This window comes from Syngnathus typhle, linkage group LG6 (assembly GCF_033458585.1).
Source record: "Syngnathus typhle isolate RoL2023-S1 ecotype Sweden linkage group LG6, RoL_Styp_1.0, whole genome shotgun sequence".
Lineage (NCBI taxonomy): Eukaryota > Metazoa > Chordata > Actinopteri > Syngnathiformes > Syngnathidae > Syngnathus > Syngnathus typhle.
In genome coordinates this window covers 5,015,973-5,030,387 of record NC_083743.1, presented here as the reverse complement: position 1 = coordinate 5,030,387, position 14,415 = coordinate 5,015,973, and the positions used below count along the sequence as shown (strand labels likewise).

Sequence of the window (14,415 nt, the reverse complement as noted above, 5' to 3'; positions counted from 1 at the left end):
CTGTGTCCAGCTAGAAACATGAAAGTGTAAAGTGCAACTTTCTCACATGACACATAAAGATGAAGATGTTAAAGATTAATATCTGTGAATGTCAGAGATGTTCAATCCAACCCCAGAAAGTAAACTCCTTGCCAGAGTTTGGCTTTAGCCACAGATGCTTCTACCAACCGGCAGGTAAACGATCAGTTAAATGTTGCTTTCCGCCCTTGGTAACTATAAACTACATTACCCATAATGCACCGCGCGGCCCCGATGTCTGCACGCGCCTTATTTTGACAAGATAGTTCATGTTACGCACCACCAAGTGGTGACTCCCTGATGTTGTCTCTTGGGTGAGAGCAACGCTCAAACCTCATCGTCTTCGTCACCCGAAAAACAAGACAAAAAGTTTTTCTGGTACGGAAGACGAGAAAAAACACAGCAGACGTCACAGACACATTTTTGAGGTAAGCGCCCAGTTTTAGCTAACTTTTAAAGTTTTCTTTTGGATCTGGACGGTTGATTTAAATGTCTTTTCTTTGTCGTGTGTGAGTTTACTTTCACTTCTTTTCACTGTTAAGCGAATTAAGTTGTTAGATAATAGATGTTTACATCTGGAAAAAAAATGACAAAAGAATGTGGCAAATCGTAAAAAAAGTTTGATCGATTAGTTCGCGTAAATACGACTACTTCCAGTACGAGATTTCAAATTAAAAGCGACAACTTGGCGTGACATCCCCTACTTTTGTTTAATCATTTTATCAGAAGGTCCATGATGGCAACACAAATTAGAGTAAACAAAAACATGTATTTAGGCTCAGATTTCTTATCTCAATTATTTTTTTCACCCGATTGAAAAAAAGGAGAAAAATAAACTGCTTTTGACTCCCGTTTATTTTGTAAATGGATTTTTTTTTTTAACTTCCCTTTGGCTGCCCTCTTCCTGTGTTTGGTTTGACATGTCTCCAAACCACTTGAGAGGCAAAAATAGTTCCTTTTTTTTTGTAATCACGAGAAAAGTTAAAAGGTTTGCAAAAGTTCTATTTTGGTGTCATGTGGTCCCAAAAAAAGTCACACATGATATTTGAACATCTGTACAGTGGGTGGTGGCCACGCCTTCTATCTCCATGTTTTGGTTTCTTCACAAACTTCTTCATCCCACTCATGCAAAACAATATTTTCTCATAATTAATGATGTAGCGTCAGGATGGTGGTAGCTTACGAGGGCCAGTCATTCACCTCCCTGCGAAATCAATGTCGGCGAAACGGCCGTCTGTTTGAAGACCCCCTGTTCCCCGCCACAGACCAATCTCTCTTCTACCAGGCCAACCGCATCGGCAACATCATCTGGAAGAGGCCGCAGGTACCACTTTAACGTGTGTGTGTGTTTGTGGTTTTTCTACGTTCTCTCATTTGGCTGCCAGCGTTGAGGCTCCCTGTGGTTCACGAAAAATAATCAGAGGGTGCTACCTTGTTCTGTTCCTTGCTGTGTTTCCTTTCCCTATGTTTCCTTGTTTGATTCCTCTGTGTGTTTTCTCTTCCTATAACCTTTCTCACATGTTCTTGCTATTTCCTTGCTGTGTTGTTTCCACATTAATACCCTCCTGTGTTTCCGTCTGGAACTTTGATTGACAGCCGATGAAGTGCATTTACAAAGCACGTGCGTGTTTACTGTGTGTGGATTGAATGGCGGCGCCGCCCTGCTGCCGCCTACTAAAATGACATCCTTGTCCGAGCTTAACTAAACAGTAGGCTTCATACTGACTTTTGTTTGAGCAGGAGTTATGTCAAGAGCCGCACCTCTTTGTGGACGGCCTGAGTGCCCACGACCTCCACCAAGGCCAGCTGGGAAACTGTTGGTTCGTGGCAGCCTGCTCCACCCTGGCGACGCAAGATGGTCTTTGGCAGAAGGTCAGCCATCTTGTTTGTTTACATGCTAAACCTCACCTACACGATTGCCAAGACCAAAACAAATCCGTCGGGGGAGCAAAAGATAACCGGCGATGATGGAATGACATTATTAATCCAAATAAAATACAGTCGTGCATAGATAAAGATTTATTTCTAGCTTTCGATACACAAACCAACAATTCTACGAGACAAGTGTTTGTTTCCATTGGACTGCCTGGAACGCGCGATTCATTCCTGTGAGGAAAAAGCCAGCGAGCATCGTAGCTTGGCCGCCTCGGCGCCGTCTTTAAAGGCAAACAGGAAGTACATGACCTTGCGGACCTTGGCCAGCTCGGCGATCCTCTCGCCAAACTCCTGCATGTCGGCCTCCAACCACTTGAGGCCGCAGCCGTCGGGGTCGTCGGCGTTGCGCCAGAAGGTGCCGACGGGCTCCAGGAGCTGGCGCGTCATCAGATGGGTGAGGTCGGGCGTCCAGTGCTGCGAGATGCCCGTGATGGTGACGCGCCCGTGCCCGCCCAGAGATACGTTCCAGCGACGGAAGCTCAGGTCCTGCCGCCGGAAGTCTAGCCGGTAGACGGCCTCGTGGGGCAGTAGCAGTCGCTCGCCATCTTGACGCTTTTGGCCCGAGCACTGAAGCGACGAAACACGCAGACGCATCTTCTGTGGGATCACAGCGACGTCTTTAACCACCACATTCATTTTTAAACGTCTTATACTCAAGTGCTTTGCTGCCAACTTGTCTCAACTCTGTGTCCACTGAGCTAAGGATAAAAGTAGTGCTTTGGCACCATCTTATGGCAGTTCTAGGTAATTATAAATCTGTTTTGGGGGAGTGTCAATTTGGATTGAGGTATTTCTGGCAGGGTCAATAAGTAAAATAATGAAGATATGATTACAACAAGGTACTATTAATATAATCAGGAAATTATTAAATAAGATTTTTAAATATTTAGCAAAACGGAAAATGAAGGCATTATTTAAAATTAAAATTTAAAACGTTATGCACATTTAGCATGATTTATTAATTATTGCTTGTATATGATTTAGTTTTCCTGAAACAAAATGAGGCTCTCACCTCCGTCAGCGCCGTGTCCTCTTTAAATTCCAGCACCACGCTGTCGGACGCCGCTCCCGTTTCCTCCATGTCCCGCACCCGTCCTCTCCTCTCTGGATGGATGGATGGATGAATAGTTATGAGTGGATGTTTTGACGTCTGGATAGACGGATGTTATGAGGCATCTCTCACGGACTCGCTGCTTTTTGTTTCTCTCCACATTGGCCCCTCCCACCTAGCATTTCCACAGCTATTTCCATCACACACACACATACACACAGGCCTGTCGGCAACATTTATTGATTGACCCTCACATTAGCAGAGAGGACATAACATCAATGTTTTTGTCAAGTTATGTAACTATATTGGCACAATAGTCCCCCCCAAAAAAGATTCATTTGCAGCGTTCAAGAAAGAAGGAGGAAGTCAAGCGTGTGTGCGCGTGTATTGTTGTCAGGCAACAGGTGGCGCCGATGACGTACAGGTGGGAACTCTGGGAGTTTCCTGGCGCCTCCAGGGGCCTCTCTACTCAATGGATCACTTGTTTCTTTATTTATATCACCGTGTTGGGATCGTGTCACTCAAGGCCGTGCAGAGAAATTTACCAGCAAAGCCTCGCATGTTCATGGCATTGTCTTGTTTTCGGGTGACTCGTTCATTATTTGTACTGAGGTCACAGCTATGTCTTATTTAATCTGTGCCAGGTCATTCCCGACTGGAAGGACCAAGAGTGGGACGAGAGCCACCCGGAGTTGTACGCCGGCATCTTCCACTTCCGCTTCTGGAGGTTCGGCGAGTGGGTGGACGTGGTGATCGACGACCGGCTGCCCACACTCAACGGTAATCTGGTCTACTGCCGCTCCAACGACCCCAACGAGTTCTGGAGCGCCTTGGTGGAGAAGGCCTATGCTAAGTATGCAAGATCGCACCCGCTTCCTGTTAGCATCGTGGGCAAACGTTTTTAGACAGTCCTTGGTTGTCATTTCAGGACGTGCGGCTGCTACGAGGCGCTGAACGGCGGCAACACGGCAGACGCGCTGGTGGACTTCACGGGCGGCGTGTCGCAGTCCATATGCGTGAGTGAAAGCGACGCCAAGGACAACGTGGAGACGCAAGCCGAGCTCTTCAGGCGAGTGCTCAAAGTCCACGAGAGGGGAGGGCTCATCAGCGCCTCTGTAGCGGTGAGCCACTCATACTCCATATTTTTTGGTAAAAATTCATGCATTACTTGTTGGCTGCCAGTAGGTGGCGCTAACATGGCTTACTGCGATGTCCCTTAGGCGAGCAGCTCATCCGACATGGAGGCCCGCATGCCCAATGGCCTGGTCAAAGGTCACGCCTACGCCGTGACGGACGTGCGACGCGTGCGACTCGGTCACGGCTTCCTGGCCTTTTTCAAGTCCAATAAACTCGAAATGATCCGCCTGAGGAACCCTTGGGGGCGCAGCGAGTGGAGCGGACCCTGGAGCGACAGGTGACACACCCAAATGTACACTTTGAAGGCCATTGATGACGAATACGTGACGATGAGCGATTGTGTTCGCAGTTCAGAAGAGTGGAAGAAGGTCAGTAGCCGTGAACGCGAGAACCTCGGCGTCGTGGTGCAAAACGACGGAGAGTTCTGGTGAGTTTCCGTGCCACGTCATACCGTGGACGCGCTTATTGACGTCCTCGTTTGTCCCCGCTCAGGATGACGTTCGGCGACTTCATCTCCAACTTCACGGACCTCATCCTGTGCCGCATGATCAACACGTCTTACCTGAGCTTGCACAAGACCTGGGAGGAGGTGACGTTGCGCGACTCCTGGAGTCGCCATGACGACGAGCTGAAGAACCGGGCTGGCGGCTGCGCCAACAACAAGCAGACCTTCCTCCAAAACCCTCAGGTGCTCCTCACCTTAACATTTTAGCCTTGGAGGAGGGTCTCATCCCTCTTTTCATTCTCTAAAAGTCAAGAACTGAGACTCGATTGTTCATTTTGTAACCGTTGCCTGCATGTATCTGTCGTAGTACATCTTCGACGTGACCAAGAGCGAGGACGAGGCTCTCGTATGTCTGCAGCAGAGAGACCGCAGGGCCTCGCTGAAAGAAGGACGAGGAGAGAACCTGGCCATCGGCTTTGAAATCTACAAGGTCGGAGATAGTAATTGGACAAAGTCGATTTATTGTCAAGTTGGCAGTTGATGACATTTTACAGCATCGTGTGCGCTCAGGTGGAGTTGAACCGGAAGTACCGTATGCACGCTCCCCAGCAGAAGGCGGCCGGCTGCACCTACAGCAACGCCAGGTTAGTAGGCGAAGCCCACGTGGAGCTTTGATTAGCAACAAAACAGCTTTTACATGGATATGAAAGATTTTGAATAAATGTTTTCCATAGGTCTGTGTTCCTACGCGTTGACCTGAAGGAGGGCCGCTACGTCATCCTGCCGACCACCTTCGAGCCCAACCTGGAGGGAAACTTCCTTTTGCGCATCTTCACCGATGTGCCGTCGCGCTGCAGGTAACAAAGACTAAAATAATTAAAAAGTAAAAAAAACAATTAATTCCTATCAACACTCATCTTTTTTGTTTTTAACATCATACCAGCATGTTTGTGATTTGTCATTTATAATTCTGAAAACGGCAGGGAGCTGCGTGAAGATCAGCCCCCTCGCACCTGTTGGACGGGTTTGTGTGGTTACCCATCGCTGGTCTCGCAAGTACATGTCATCGAAGGCAACGCACTGACTGGTGAGATTGCAGTGTCACCTCACCGCTTGATTTTTTAAAATTATTATTTATTATTATTATTATTATCCGTGTGCAGGTAATAACACGTACGTGACCGTTCACTGCGAAGGAGACACGATTCGCTCCGCTGTCCACGACGAGACTCGCAGTCCCAACTTTGACACCAAGGGGATCTTCTACCGGAAGAAAAGCGGCGACTCCATTGTCATCAAGGTGTGTGTTCGTATTTGTGCTACCATAACGTGCTCATGCAAAGTGTTGACGTTGTGCTGGTGGTGGGGGTGGGGGGGCAGGTGTACAACCGGAACAGGTTGATGGACTCGTTCCTGGGCGAGTTGACGCTGTCCACCGAAGCGGGCGACATCAGCAAGAGGATGCAACTGCGGAACAAAAGCGGCCAGCTGCTGGAGCACCTCGGAACCCTCAGCGTCGTCGTGGTGAGCAGCTCTGTGCTCACCAGCTTCTGAGACGACGCACTGTAGGCTTCTCCTCTGTTACATTTCTTTCCAGTTTGACAGTATTATTTCATTTGAATACTTTTTAAGCTATTTTTTCTTTTATTATGCACGTTATTTTAGTTTACTTTTTTTCATATTTATTTCATTTCTACAAATAAAAACAAATCACTTTATTTCATTTCTACAAATAAAAACAAATCACTTTATTTCATTTCTTTTTTGTTTTCCTTATTTCACCACTTGTATTTTATTCTGATATATTCTATTTTTCTATTGAATCAAATTTTTAAAACTTTTTTTTTTTGTCATTTTGAATATTTATGACATTTTCATTTTTAGAACATTTGTCATTAGTATTTCATTTCAATTTGATTATATTTTTGTTGCTTTGAAACTCAGTGTCGCTGTTGTACAGCTTCCAGAAGATAACATGACTACACTAATATGATTTATTGTTTCCATCACCATTTATTTTGTTTACATCCAGTACAACCTTACAACTGCCTTTGTTATTCAAGCAAACATGAACTCGAGTGTCAAAAAATGTCACCGCACAATTGTTTTAAAAGAACCAAGAAACATCACTTTAATGCCATTGTTTACGCATGTGTGTGTTTTGAAGTACTACTATCTACTTTGTTTATTCATTTGTTAAACTCATATTCCAAGTTTATTTTTGTCATTCATTTATTGCTACACTTTCTTATTCATTCAATAAAGCTGATTATGAATCAAAGGTTTCCATTGGATTCCCTAAAAAAGTGACACACACACTGAATGCAACATAGGTACACAATAGGTACACTTGAAAATGGCGGTGTACCTAATGGAGTGTCTGTGTGACGTCACAGATCAACCAACCAATCAGAAAGTGGGGGTGAGAGCGGGTGTGGCACTTTTCACTTAAACCAGGGGTGTCAACCTCCAGTCCTCGAGGGGCCGCGTTCCAATATGTTTTCCAAGTGACCCTCGTTAAGCGCACCTGCGTGAAAAGTTTTAGCTCCTTTCACGTTCCGCAAGCGCTAAAACTTTTCCCGCAGGTGCGCTTAACGAGGGAATCACACAGACACTCCATTAGGTACACCGCCATTTTCAAGTGTACCTGATAACAGGCCACTTTATTAGGGACATATCATGGTCAAAGGTCACAGGTGTCAAGCTCTAGTCCTCGGGGCCACGTTCCAATATGTTTTCCAAGTTACCCTCGTTAAGCGCACCTGCGTGAAAAGTTTTAGCTCCTTTCACGTTCTGCAAGCGCTAAAACTTTTCCCGCAGGTGCGCTTAACGAGGGAAGCACACGGACACTCCATTAGGTACACCGCCATTTTCAAGTGTACCTGATAACAGGCCACTTTATTAGGGACATATCATGGTCAAAGGTCACAGGTGTCAGCTCTAGTCCACGGGGCCGCGTTCCAATATGTTTTCCAAGGGACCCTCGTTAAGCGCACCTGCGTGAAAAGTTTTAGCTCCTTTCACGTTCTGCACGCGCTAAAACTTTTCCCGCAGGTGCGCTTAACGAGGGACTCACACGGACACTCCATTAGGTACACCGCCATTTTCAAGTGTACCTAATAACAGGCCACTTTATTAGGGAAATATCATGGTCAGAGGTCACAGGTGTCAAGCTCTAGTCCACGGGGCCGCGTTCCAATATGTTTTCCAAGTGACCCTCGTTAAGCGCACCTGCGTGAAAAGTTTTAGCTCCTTTCACGTTCTGCAAGCGCTAAAACTTTTCCCGCAGGTGCGCTTAACGAGCGAATCACATGGACACTCCATTAGGTACACCGCCTAATTTTTTCCCTAATGAAGTGGCCTGTCATTCCTCACCCCCACCTCCTGATTGGCTGATTGATCTGTGACGTCACACGGACGCTCCATTAGGTACACCGCCATTTTCAGGTGTACCTAATAACAGGCCACTTCATTAGAGAAAAATCATGGCTAAAGCTTAACTGAAAGTGAAAAGTGCCACACCCGCCCTCACCCCCACTTTCTGATTGGCTGGTTGATTTGTGACGTCACACGGACACTGTATTAGGTACACCGCCATTTTCAAGTGTACCTAATAACTAGGCATTTTTTGTCCGTGTCAAGAATGTGTATTTGCATTACACAACTTAAAACACATATACATATTGTCATATAAAGCAGTTAACCCAACGTCAGATTTGGAGAAAGTTGGAGAAAACCTGGAATATATCAAAGTCTGCTTTATTGTCAATTTCTTCACATGCCAAGACACACAAAGAAATCGAAATTACGTTCCCACTATCCCACGGTGACAAGACAATATACATACAATATATAATACAAGTAAACAAGACAAAAAAAAACCCAAGAAGGCACAAACAATGAATACATAAGAGTGATGAATAAATAATAAATAAACAAATAACGTAAAAAATAAGAGGAGCAAAAATGGAGCAAGTGTGCATACAGCAGACAGTCAGAATATAGCGCAAAAGTACATCTATCTTTATGCATCTAAGGATTAAAGTCATTCACCTGCAATCATTTCTCCACACTAGTTGTCACTGGCTCATTTATGTCAACAGTAGCTGTGTCATGTCATTCTAGACACTCGTATAAGTAAGTAACATGTGACTTTTGCCCACCCGTAGTTAATCATTTATCGCTTGAAGACACAAAAAGTCGTCATTAGTTCCTGGCAGCTAGCGGAATCTTCCAAGATGTCTCTGGACGCTCGGACGGGATGCTTCGACTCATGCACGCAGGCCAGCATCAGGCAGGCGTTGACGTGGTGAGTCCGCCGGGAAGCGCCACCACGTGACGTCTGACCTGTGAGCTTTTTCTGGCGGCAGGCGTTTGCTTCGCAACCTGGTGCTGGGTCAGGTACTGGCGGTGCTGGTCTGCGGTACGGCCGTGTCGTCTCAGTATTTAAGCTCCGCCTACCAGGTGGACGCGCCCATGCTTCAGAGTGCCATCCACTATGCACTCCTCTGCCTCGCCTACACACCGGCGCTGTTCTGCACGAGAGGTGATACATTGAATGCAACACCATCTGATTCCAAATGATGCGTTCACACCCAATAGGAAGAAACAGTTGTCTTGTCCCCCTTTTTTCAATGGCGAGGTCCGAGGAGTGTGTTCCAGATGAGTCGTAAGCGATGGCTTCAGTACTTTCTGCTGGGCCTAGTGGACGTGGAGGCAAACTACAGCGTGGTCAAAGCCTACCAATACACGACACTCACCAGCATACAGGTGACACAAACCCGCACCGACCGATCACATCTTACCAAATCATTGCACTGGCATGCATATGTTTAAAATAATCCTTCGGAAGCTCTTGGACTGCTTTGTGATCCCGGTGGTGATGATCCTGTCCTGGTGGTTCCTGAAAACGCGCTACCGTCCCGTCCACTATGTGTCCGTCTGCATCTGTTTGCTGGGCGTCAGCGCCATGGTGGGGGCGGACCTATTGGCGGGTCGAGACCAGGGCTCCAGTAATTTTTTAATTTTTTTTATGTCAACTTTGAACCACTAACCCTAATTTGAGACACTAAAAAAGTACTGCCATCAGCCTCCAACATTCTACTGGGTGACGGCCTGGTGCTGCTCAGTGCTGCCCTCTACGGCCTGTCCAACGTATGGCAGGAGTACACCGTCAAAAACCGAAGCCGTCTCGAGTTCCTGGGCATGCTTGGGCTCTTTGGTTCCGTCATAAGCGGCGTGCAAATGTAAGATTATACACATGTAAGTATACATCTGTGATGTACTTATGTATTCTTTTTTTTTTTTTTTTTAATGTTGCCACTTTAGCCAACCTAATAGAGATGATCAACCAGTGATGAAGAGAGTTGTTTCTAGAAAAAACCTGTCTAGTTCTGCAAGTTCCATATGTTTACAAGTCTTTGGTCTGTGTTGTTTAGGATGGCTCTGGAGTTTCATCACGCTTCCGTCATCCAGTGGAGCTGGCACGTGGGTCAGTGTCACACATGGTTTTCTTTTTCTTTTTTTTTTCCTTCCAATAAATCTTCATTTTTGTTGTGGTCAGCTGTGCTGTTTGGGGCCTTTGCATGTTGCATGTTCACCTTGTACAGCCTGATGCCCGTCATCATAGAGGACAGCAACGCCGCCGCCATCAACCTCTCCATGCTGAGTGCTGACGTCTTCAGCATCTTCTGCGGAATCTTCATCTTCCGTTACAACGTGAGTCTGGACTTAATGGTCTCTTGAAATCCTGCTTTGAAACATGAAGCTTTGATTTAAACCCTAGCTAAGCCTGCTTGGTGCAGTTCTCAGGTTTGTACGTGGTGTCCCTGGTGGTCATCTTTGTTGGCTTCATCACCTTCAATGCCATACCCATCGCACCCGCCACTTCTGACAACGGTGGCCATGACAACGCGGCAGACGAGCCAACAAAAAGGGAAGTCGAATTGGCAGAAGAGGAGAAGAGCAAGAGCATTCACGTTGTTGACTGCACTTCATTTTGAAACTTTTTTTCCATATCTGTTACACAGCTGTTTGAAATGCTGACTTAAAACCCCGGTCTTTGTCTTTTAATTGGCAAGACAAATGGAAAACAATTGGTCGAAATCAGTTAAGTTTATTAATGATTTCATAAACAGAAAATTGAAATTTTACACTCAGCCTGAAAATCGGACAAAATTGTGTAATTTGACCTTTAAAAATGTGATTAAATAAAAATATGCAACTAAAACTTTGACAAGTTGTCCCATACAAATGACAAATCCATGCCCAAAGTATTCAATTAAAGGTTGCGATAAAAATGATTAGATATTTAGAATCTAAGGTGACTAAGGCAGCTTACTGCTCATTAACAATAACATTAAAAGCCCACAAGTGGTACACATACTAATCAACGTTTGAAAAATAAATGACAAAAAAATAATCCTCCAATTAACCTTTGTACCGGAAGTAGGAAGTAGACAATCACCTCAAACTCAATTTATTAGCTACAGCAATCCAATACAAACACATTTAATTAATGCAATAATATTGCTTATTATCCTAATTGTGTTCCAGTGATTCATGTTTAATTTTAAATTTCAATATGTAGTTTGCAATAGGATGTACCTAATAAAGTGATTACCGCAAACGTTTCAGGCTTTGCGAACGGTTGGCAAGGTCGGGACGTTCAGAGACTCGAAAGACGAACGCACATCTGGAAGCAGTTCCTCCTTGTCACTGAAGACACAAAGCAAGCAAAAAAAAGTCACAAATCAGCTTTTAGTGCCATTGTTTGGGATAAGGCATCGAGGAGTCATATCTGGCGCAATGGCGCCACCTACCTGACGATAGAGGCTCTGCGGCTCACGCGCAGACGTCTCAGCACGGTCACCACCAGGGCGGACACCAGCAAAGTGCAAATGGCCGCCAGAGTCAAGAGAACAAAAAATGCTGGGCAACACAGAGGGGAAGGGGAAAAACATAAGATCAATATTATTAATATGTGTTTACATGCTAACTGCAAGTGAACCTTCCACCTTAGTATAAATGAAGATGATGCTGGTGTGTGTAGGATTGTGAGAACGTACTTGTGGTCCAGCGACTGCGTGATTTTTCCCGACCTGCCAAGAAACCTGAAGGAACAACAATGGGAGAAGAAGACACCTCATAAGAGAAGAAAACTAGGGCTGAAATTCCGTCCCCATCCTGGCGAGTATCCACCTTGGTACTAAATACTAGTGAGAGTGAAAATAAAAACGTGTGCTTACCATCTGCGGCGCCACTGCATCGGCTCTGACAATCCTCAGCGCTGCTGTAGCGGTTTTTATTGCCAAGGCAACCTCCGTAGATAAATGATTGACAGCTGTCGGTGGACGGGTCGTAGTAGAACTTGGGGAAGGCGGCGCGGCAAGGACCCGAGTCGGGAGACGCCAAGCATTCCTCTTCTATATCTACAAAATTCAATTAAAAAAAAAACAGTACCGTTCCAAGTCAGTACTTGTTCAAGGTCATCTGACAAGAGGTCAAAGTTGAAAGAAGTACCTGAGGATGAGTCAGGTGACAAAAGCTTCTTGGGGGCGGGGACAACACTCACTGCAGAACACACAATGTCAATACAATAACACTCATACTGTACAGATGCGCAATTCTAAATCCCTTTGTAGGTTTTGGAACTAGTATTGCAGTTACCGAGGCACGCATCCAAGCAGCTCTTCTGGGTCCTGTAGTTGTTCTTGTTGCCTTTGCAGCCTCCGTAAATGAAAGCCTTGCACTGCCCTTGCAGGCTGTCGTAGTACCAGTGGCGGAATGCAGCTCTGCACGGACCCACCATCGGCTCCGCCTCGCAACGCTCTGATTAGGCCACAGAAAGTTAGTCAGCCTTGTCAACCATGGCCACTAAATGTCACCACTGAGTAATGTTTAACTTTGAGAGAGAGGGAAAAAAAAAAAAAAGGGGGAACATACCAGAATATTCTTCAGCAGAGATCACTACAGGAGAGAGACAACTGTGTCACATGACGCTAATAGTATTGAGGCGACCGGTCACTCACACCTTACCTTTATCTTTGACATCATCATCATCATCTTCGTACGTCAGGGCATCTGCAAAGACAAAATACTGAGTACTGCTCCTGGTACTGGTCCAAATACTGATATATATACTAAACCTGGTACTGAATGTAGTGCAATCTAATCCTCGTACTGCCTCTGGTAGGCTAAGCTATCTTGAAGCTTGCTAGCCTATGCTATGCTCAGCCTTCACTGGGCTACTACTTTAACTAGCGACACGCTAACACAGCATTGTCGTCAAGTTGCTAACCCGCATTTTGTATGGTTGTAAATATTTACTTAGAGAAGGGATCTGAGCCATTCGAACTGATTTCACCGAATCGTCAGAGGTCGTCGCCGCCGACTCGTCGGGAAGAACGGATCCTGGAGGAGAGAAGGAGTTTCGATTTTTAAAACAACGCCATGAACTGTTGACCTGTAGGATTAGCTTTTATAACAAAAGTACTCTGGCAAATCACCTGTGACTCCATTACAAGTGGCCTCGCAGTCCTCGAGGCTGTCGAAGTTGTTGCCGTTGGCTTCGCAGCCGCCATACGTAAAGCTGCGGCACGTCTGGTTGGCGATGTCGTAGTAGAATTTGGGGAAGGCAGCGCGACACGAGCCCACTTTCATGGGCTGGTGACAGGCAACTGAAAGAAGAATCCACAAAATAAAATTTTCACACAAACATTTCCTCAGAGGTGACCTCAATCCTTTTATTTGCACTCGGATTGGCTTTGTTTCTGTCGTTCGGCAAGCTGGAAAGAACTGGACCGACCGGTAAGACAAACTCACGCTTTGTCGAGAATGACAAATATGTTCCTAGAGTATTGTGCAAGGACAAACAGATATAACTCAAAACAGATAAGATTAAGGGTGTGTTTGTGTTTATCCAAGCATGTAGGATTACTTCCTGCTGAGTCAGTTGAACAATTAATAGAATTACTTGAAAACATGAAAACACAACAACAAGTAAAATACACACAACGCAACACTTTTAAACAATCACTCATTTAAAAATTAAAAGCCATTACTCAACGACGACCACTTCTTTTTGAAGCATTTCAGAATAAATATATAGTGGAATATCACATCTAAATTTAAATGGCAGGAATAATATGCAAATATATACTGTCAATAATCTGTTTTGATAAATTGGCATAATGAACACCTTTATGAGAAGCCTGTGCCAATCTAAAATAGTAAATAAGTATTAGTACTTCAAAATTTGTACTTCTTTACTTCCTACCACTGCTCAGAAGTTAATGAAAAATTCAAATAGTTCTTACTTGTGGTATTTGTGGAGGGCTCGGCAAGCCTTTCATTCCTGACAGGTGGCGAGTTCCCATCAAGTGGCACGGCAATCGGCGGCTGCTTCACTCCGACCACCTCAAACTGAGAGCTGGACTCCAGCTGACACCCGCCTATGCACCCCATCAGGATGCACTTGGCCGTGGTGTCCATCGGGTAGCCCAGAAGAGCCACGGAGCAAAGGGGTTGCGAGCAACATCTTTGCCGGCAGGCTTCCGGGTCGGAGATATCGAACTCGGCTACCTGTTTAGCTCCGGCTTCGAAGGACGGGACTTGCCAAACATCGTCCGGTAAAGGCTTCCAGCCGCAAGAAAGAACCAGGCCTATGCTGAGAAAATTCAAAACATGTCTTAGGCACGCACGGGTCATTTTAGAGCTTCCTATTTTATATTGAAGTTAAAAAGGAATCACTCGATGGGAGACGAAAAACAAGTTCGCCAGAGAGCAGATTCACTTCCTGCTTTTAGATGGCGCAGCAAATTCAACCTGC

At 45.5% G+C, this 14,415-nt stretch overlaps 4 protein-coding genes across 4 annotated transcripts; 2 read left to right on the top strand and 2 right to left on the bottom strand.

The window, feature by feature from the left end:
- Positions 1–255: 255 nt before the first annotated feature.
- On the top strand, positions 256–6,867 carry capn5a (calpain 5a). Its single transcript, XM_061281507.1, has 14 exons — positions 256–446; positions 1,180–1,342; positions 1,759–1,890; positions 3,649–3,857; positions 3,933–4,125; positions 4,225–4,418; positions 4,491–4,568; positions 4,634–4,829; positions 4,954–5,076; positions 5,157–5,230; positions 5,321–5,443; positions 5,570–5,673; positions 5,750–5,886; positions 5,967–6,867. The coding sequence occupies exons 2-14, from the start codon at positions 1,187–1,189 to the stop codon at positions 6,138–6,140; spliced, it is 1,893 nt and encodes a 630-aa protein (XP_061137491.1). The 5' UTR covers positions 256–446; positions 1,180–1,186; the 3' UTR covers positions 6,141–6,867.
- On the bottom strand, positions 2,023–3,204 carry ompa (olfactory marker protein a). Its single transcript, XM_061281552.1, has 2 exons — positions 2,966–3,204; positions 2,023–2,550 (listed from the first exon to the last, which is right to left on the bottom strand). Exons 1-2 carry the CDS (start codon positions 3,032–3,034, stop codon positions 2,119–2,121), a joined length of 501 nt encoding a protein of 166 aa, XP_061137536.1. The 5' UTR covers positions 3,035–3,204; the 3' UTR covers positions 2,023–2,118.
- A 1,957-nt stretch (positions 6,868–8,824) lies between the features above and the next one.
- LOC133155332 (solute carrier family 35 member F2-like) lies at positions 8,825–10,974 on the top strand. Its single transcript, XM_061280556.1, has 8 exons — positions 8,825–8,895; positions 8,957–9,132; positions 9,229–9,356; positions 9,439–9,598; positions 9,676–9,832; positions 10,025–10,077; positions 10,150–10,304; positions 10,391–10,974. The coding sequence occupies exons 1-8, from the start codon at positions 8,825–8,827 to the stop codon at positions 10,586–10,588; spliced, it is 1,098 nt and encodes a 365-aa protein (XP_061136540.1). The 3' UTR covers positions 10,589–10,974.
- spint2 (serine peptidase inhibitor, Kunitz type, 2) lies at positions 10,686–14,409 on the bottom strand. The gene is made up of 11 exons (XM_061281522.1): positions 13,904–14,409; positions 13,094–13,264; positions 12,915–12,998; positions 12,624–12,668; positions 12,531–12,554; positions 12,255–12,416; positions 12,108–12,158; positions 11,834–12,016; positions 11,654–11,698; positions 11,408–11,516; positions 10,686–11,303 (listed from the first exon to the last, which is right to left on the bottom strand). Exons 1-11 carry the CDS (start codon positions 14,292–14,294, stop codon positions 11,219–11,221), a joined length of 1,350 nt encoding a protein of 449 aa, XP_061137506.1. The 5' UTR covers positions 14,295–14,409; the 3' UTR covers positions 10,686–11,218.
- Between the last annotated feature and the right edge of the window lie 6 nt (positions 14,410–14,415).

What these genes read in the sequence shown, in the direction of transcription:
- capn5a (XM_061281507.1), top strand. Translation starts at nt 1,187, where the DNA reads ATGGTGGTAGCTTACGAGGGCCAGTCATTCACCTCCCTGCGAAATCAA. An exon ending in GTGGAGAAGGCCTATGCTAA is followed by an intron (nt 3,858 to 3,932) that starts GTATGCAAGATC and finishes TTGTCATTTCAG; the next exon opens with GACGTGCGGCTGCTACGAGG. An exon ending in TGCACCTACAGCAACGCCAG is followed by an intron (nt 5,231 to 5,320) that starts GTTAGTAGGCGA and finishes TGTTTTCCATAG; the next exon opens with GTCTGTGTTCCTACGCGTTG.
- spint2 (XM_061281522.1), bottom strand. Translation starts at nt 14,294, where the DNA reads ATGACCCGTGCGTGCCTAAGACATGTTTTGAATTTTCTCAGCATAGGC. An exon ending in GTCACCTGACTCATCCTCAG is followed by an intron (nt 12,017 to 12,107) that starts GTACTTCTTTCA and finishes TGAATTTTGTAG; the next exon opens with ATATAGAAGAGGAATGCTTG. An exon ending in CGCAGAGCCTCTATCGTCAG is followed by an intron (nt 11,304 to 11,407) that starts GTAGGTGGCGCC and finishes TTGTGTCTTCAG; the next exon opens with TGACAAGGAGGAACTGCTTC.
- ompa (XM_061281552.1), bottom strand. Translation starts at nt 3,034, where the DNA reads ATGGAGGAAACGGGAGCGGCGTCCGACAGCGTGGTGCTGGAATTTAAA. An exon ending in AGGACACGGCGCTGACGGAG is followed by an intron (nt 2,551 to 2,965) that starts GTGAGAGCCTCA and finishes GTGATCCCACAG; the next exon opens with AAGATGCGTCTGCGTGTTTC.
- LOC133155332 (XM_061280556.1), top strand. Translation starts at nt 8,825, where the DNA reads ATGTCTCTGGACGCTCGGACGGGATGCTTCGACTCATGCACGCAGGCC. An exon ending in CGACACTCACCAGCATACAG is followed by an intron (nt 9,357 to 9,438) that starts GTGACACAAACC and finishes ATCCTTCGGAAG; the next exon opens with CTCTTGGACTGCTTTGTGAT. An exon ending in GTCATAAGCGGCGTGCAAAT is followed by an intron (nt 9,833 to 10,024) that starts GTAAGATTATAC and finishes TGTGTTGTTTAG; the next exon opens with GATGGCTCTGGAGTTTCATC.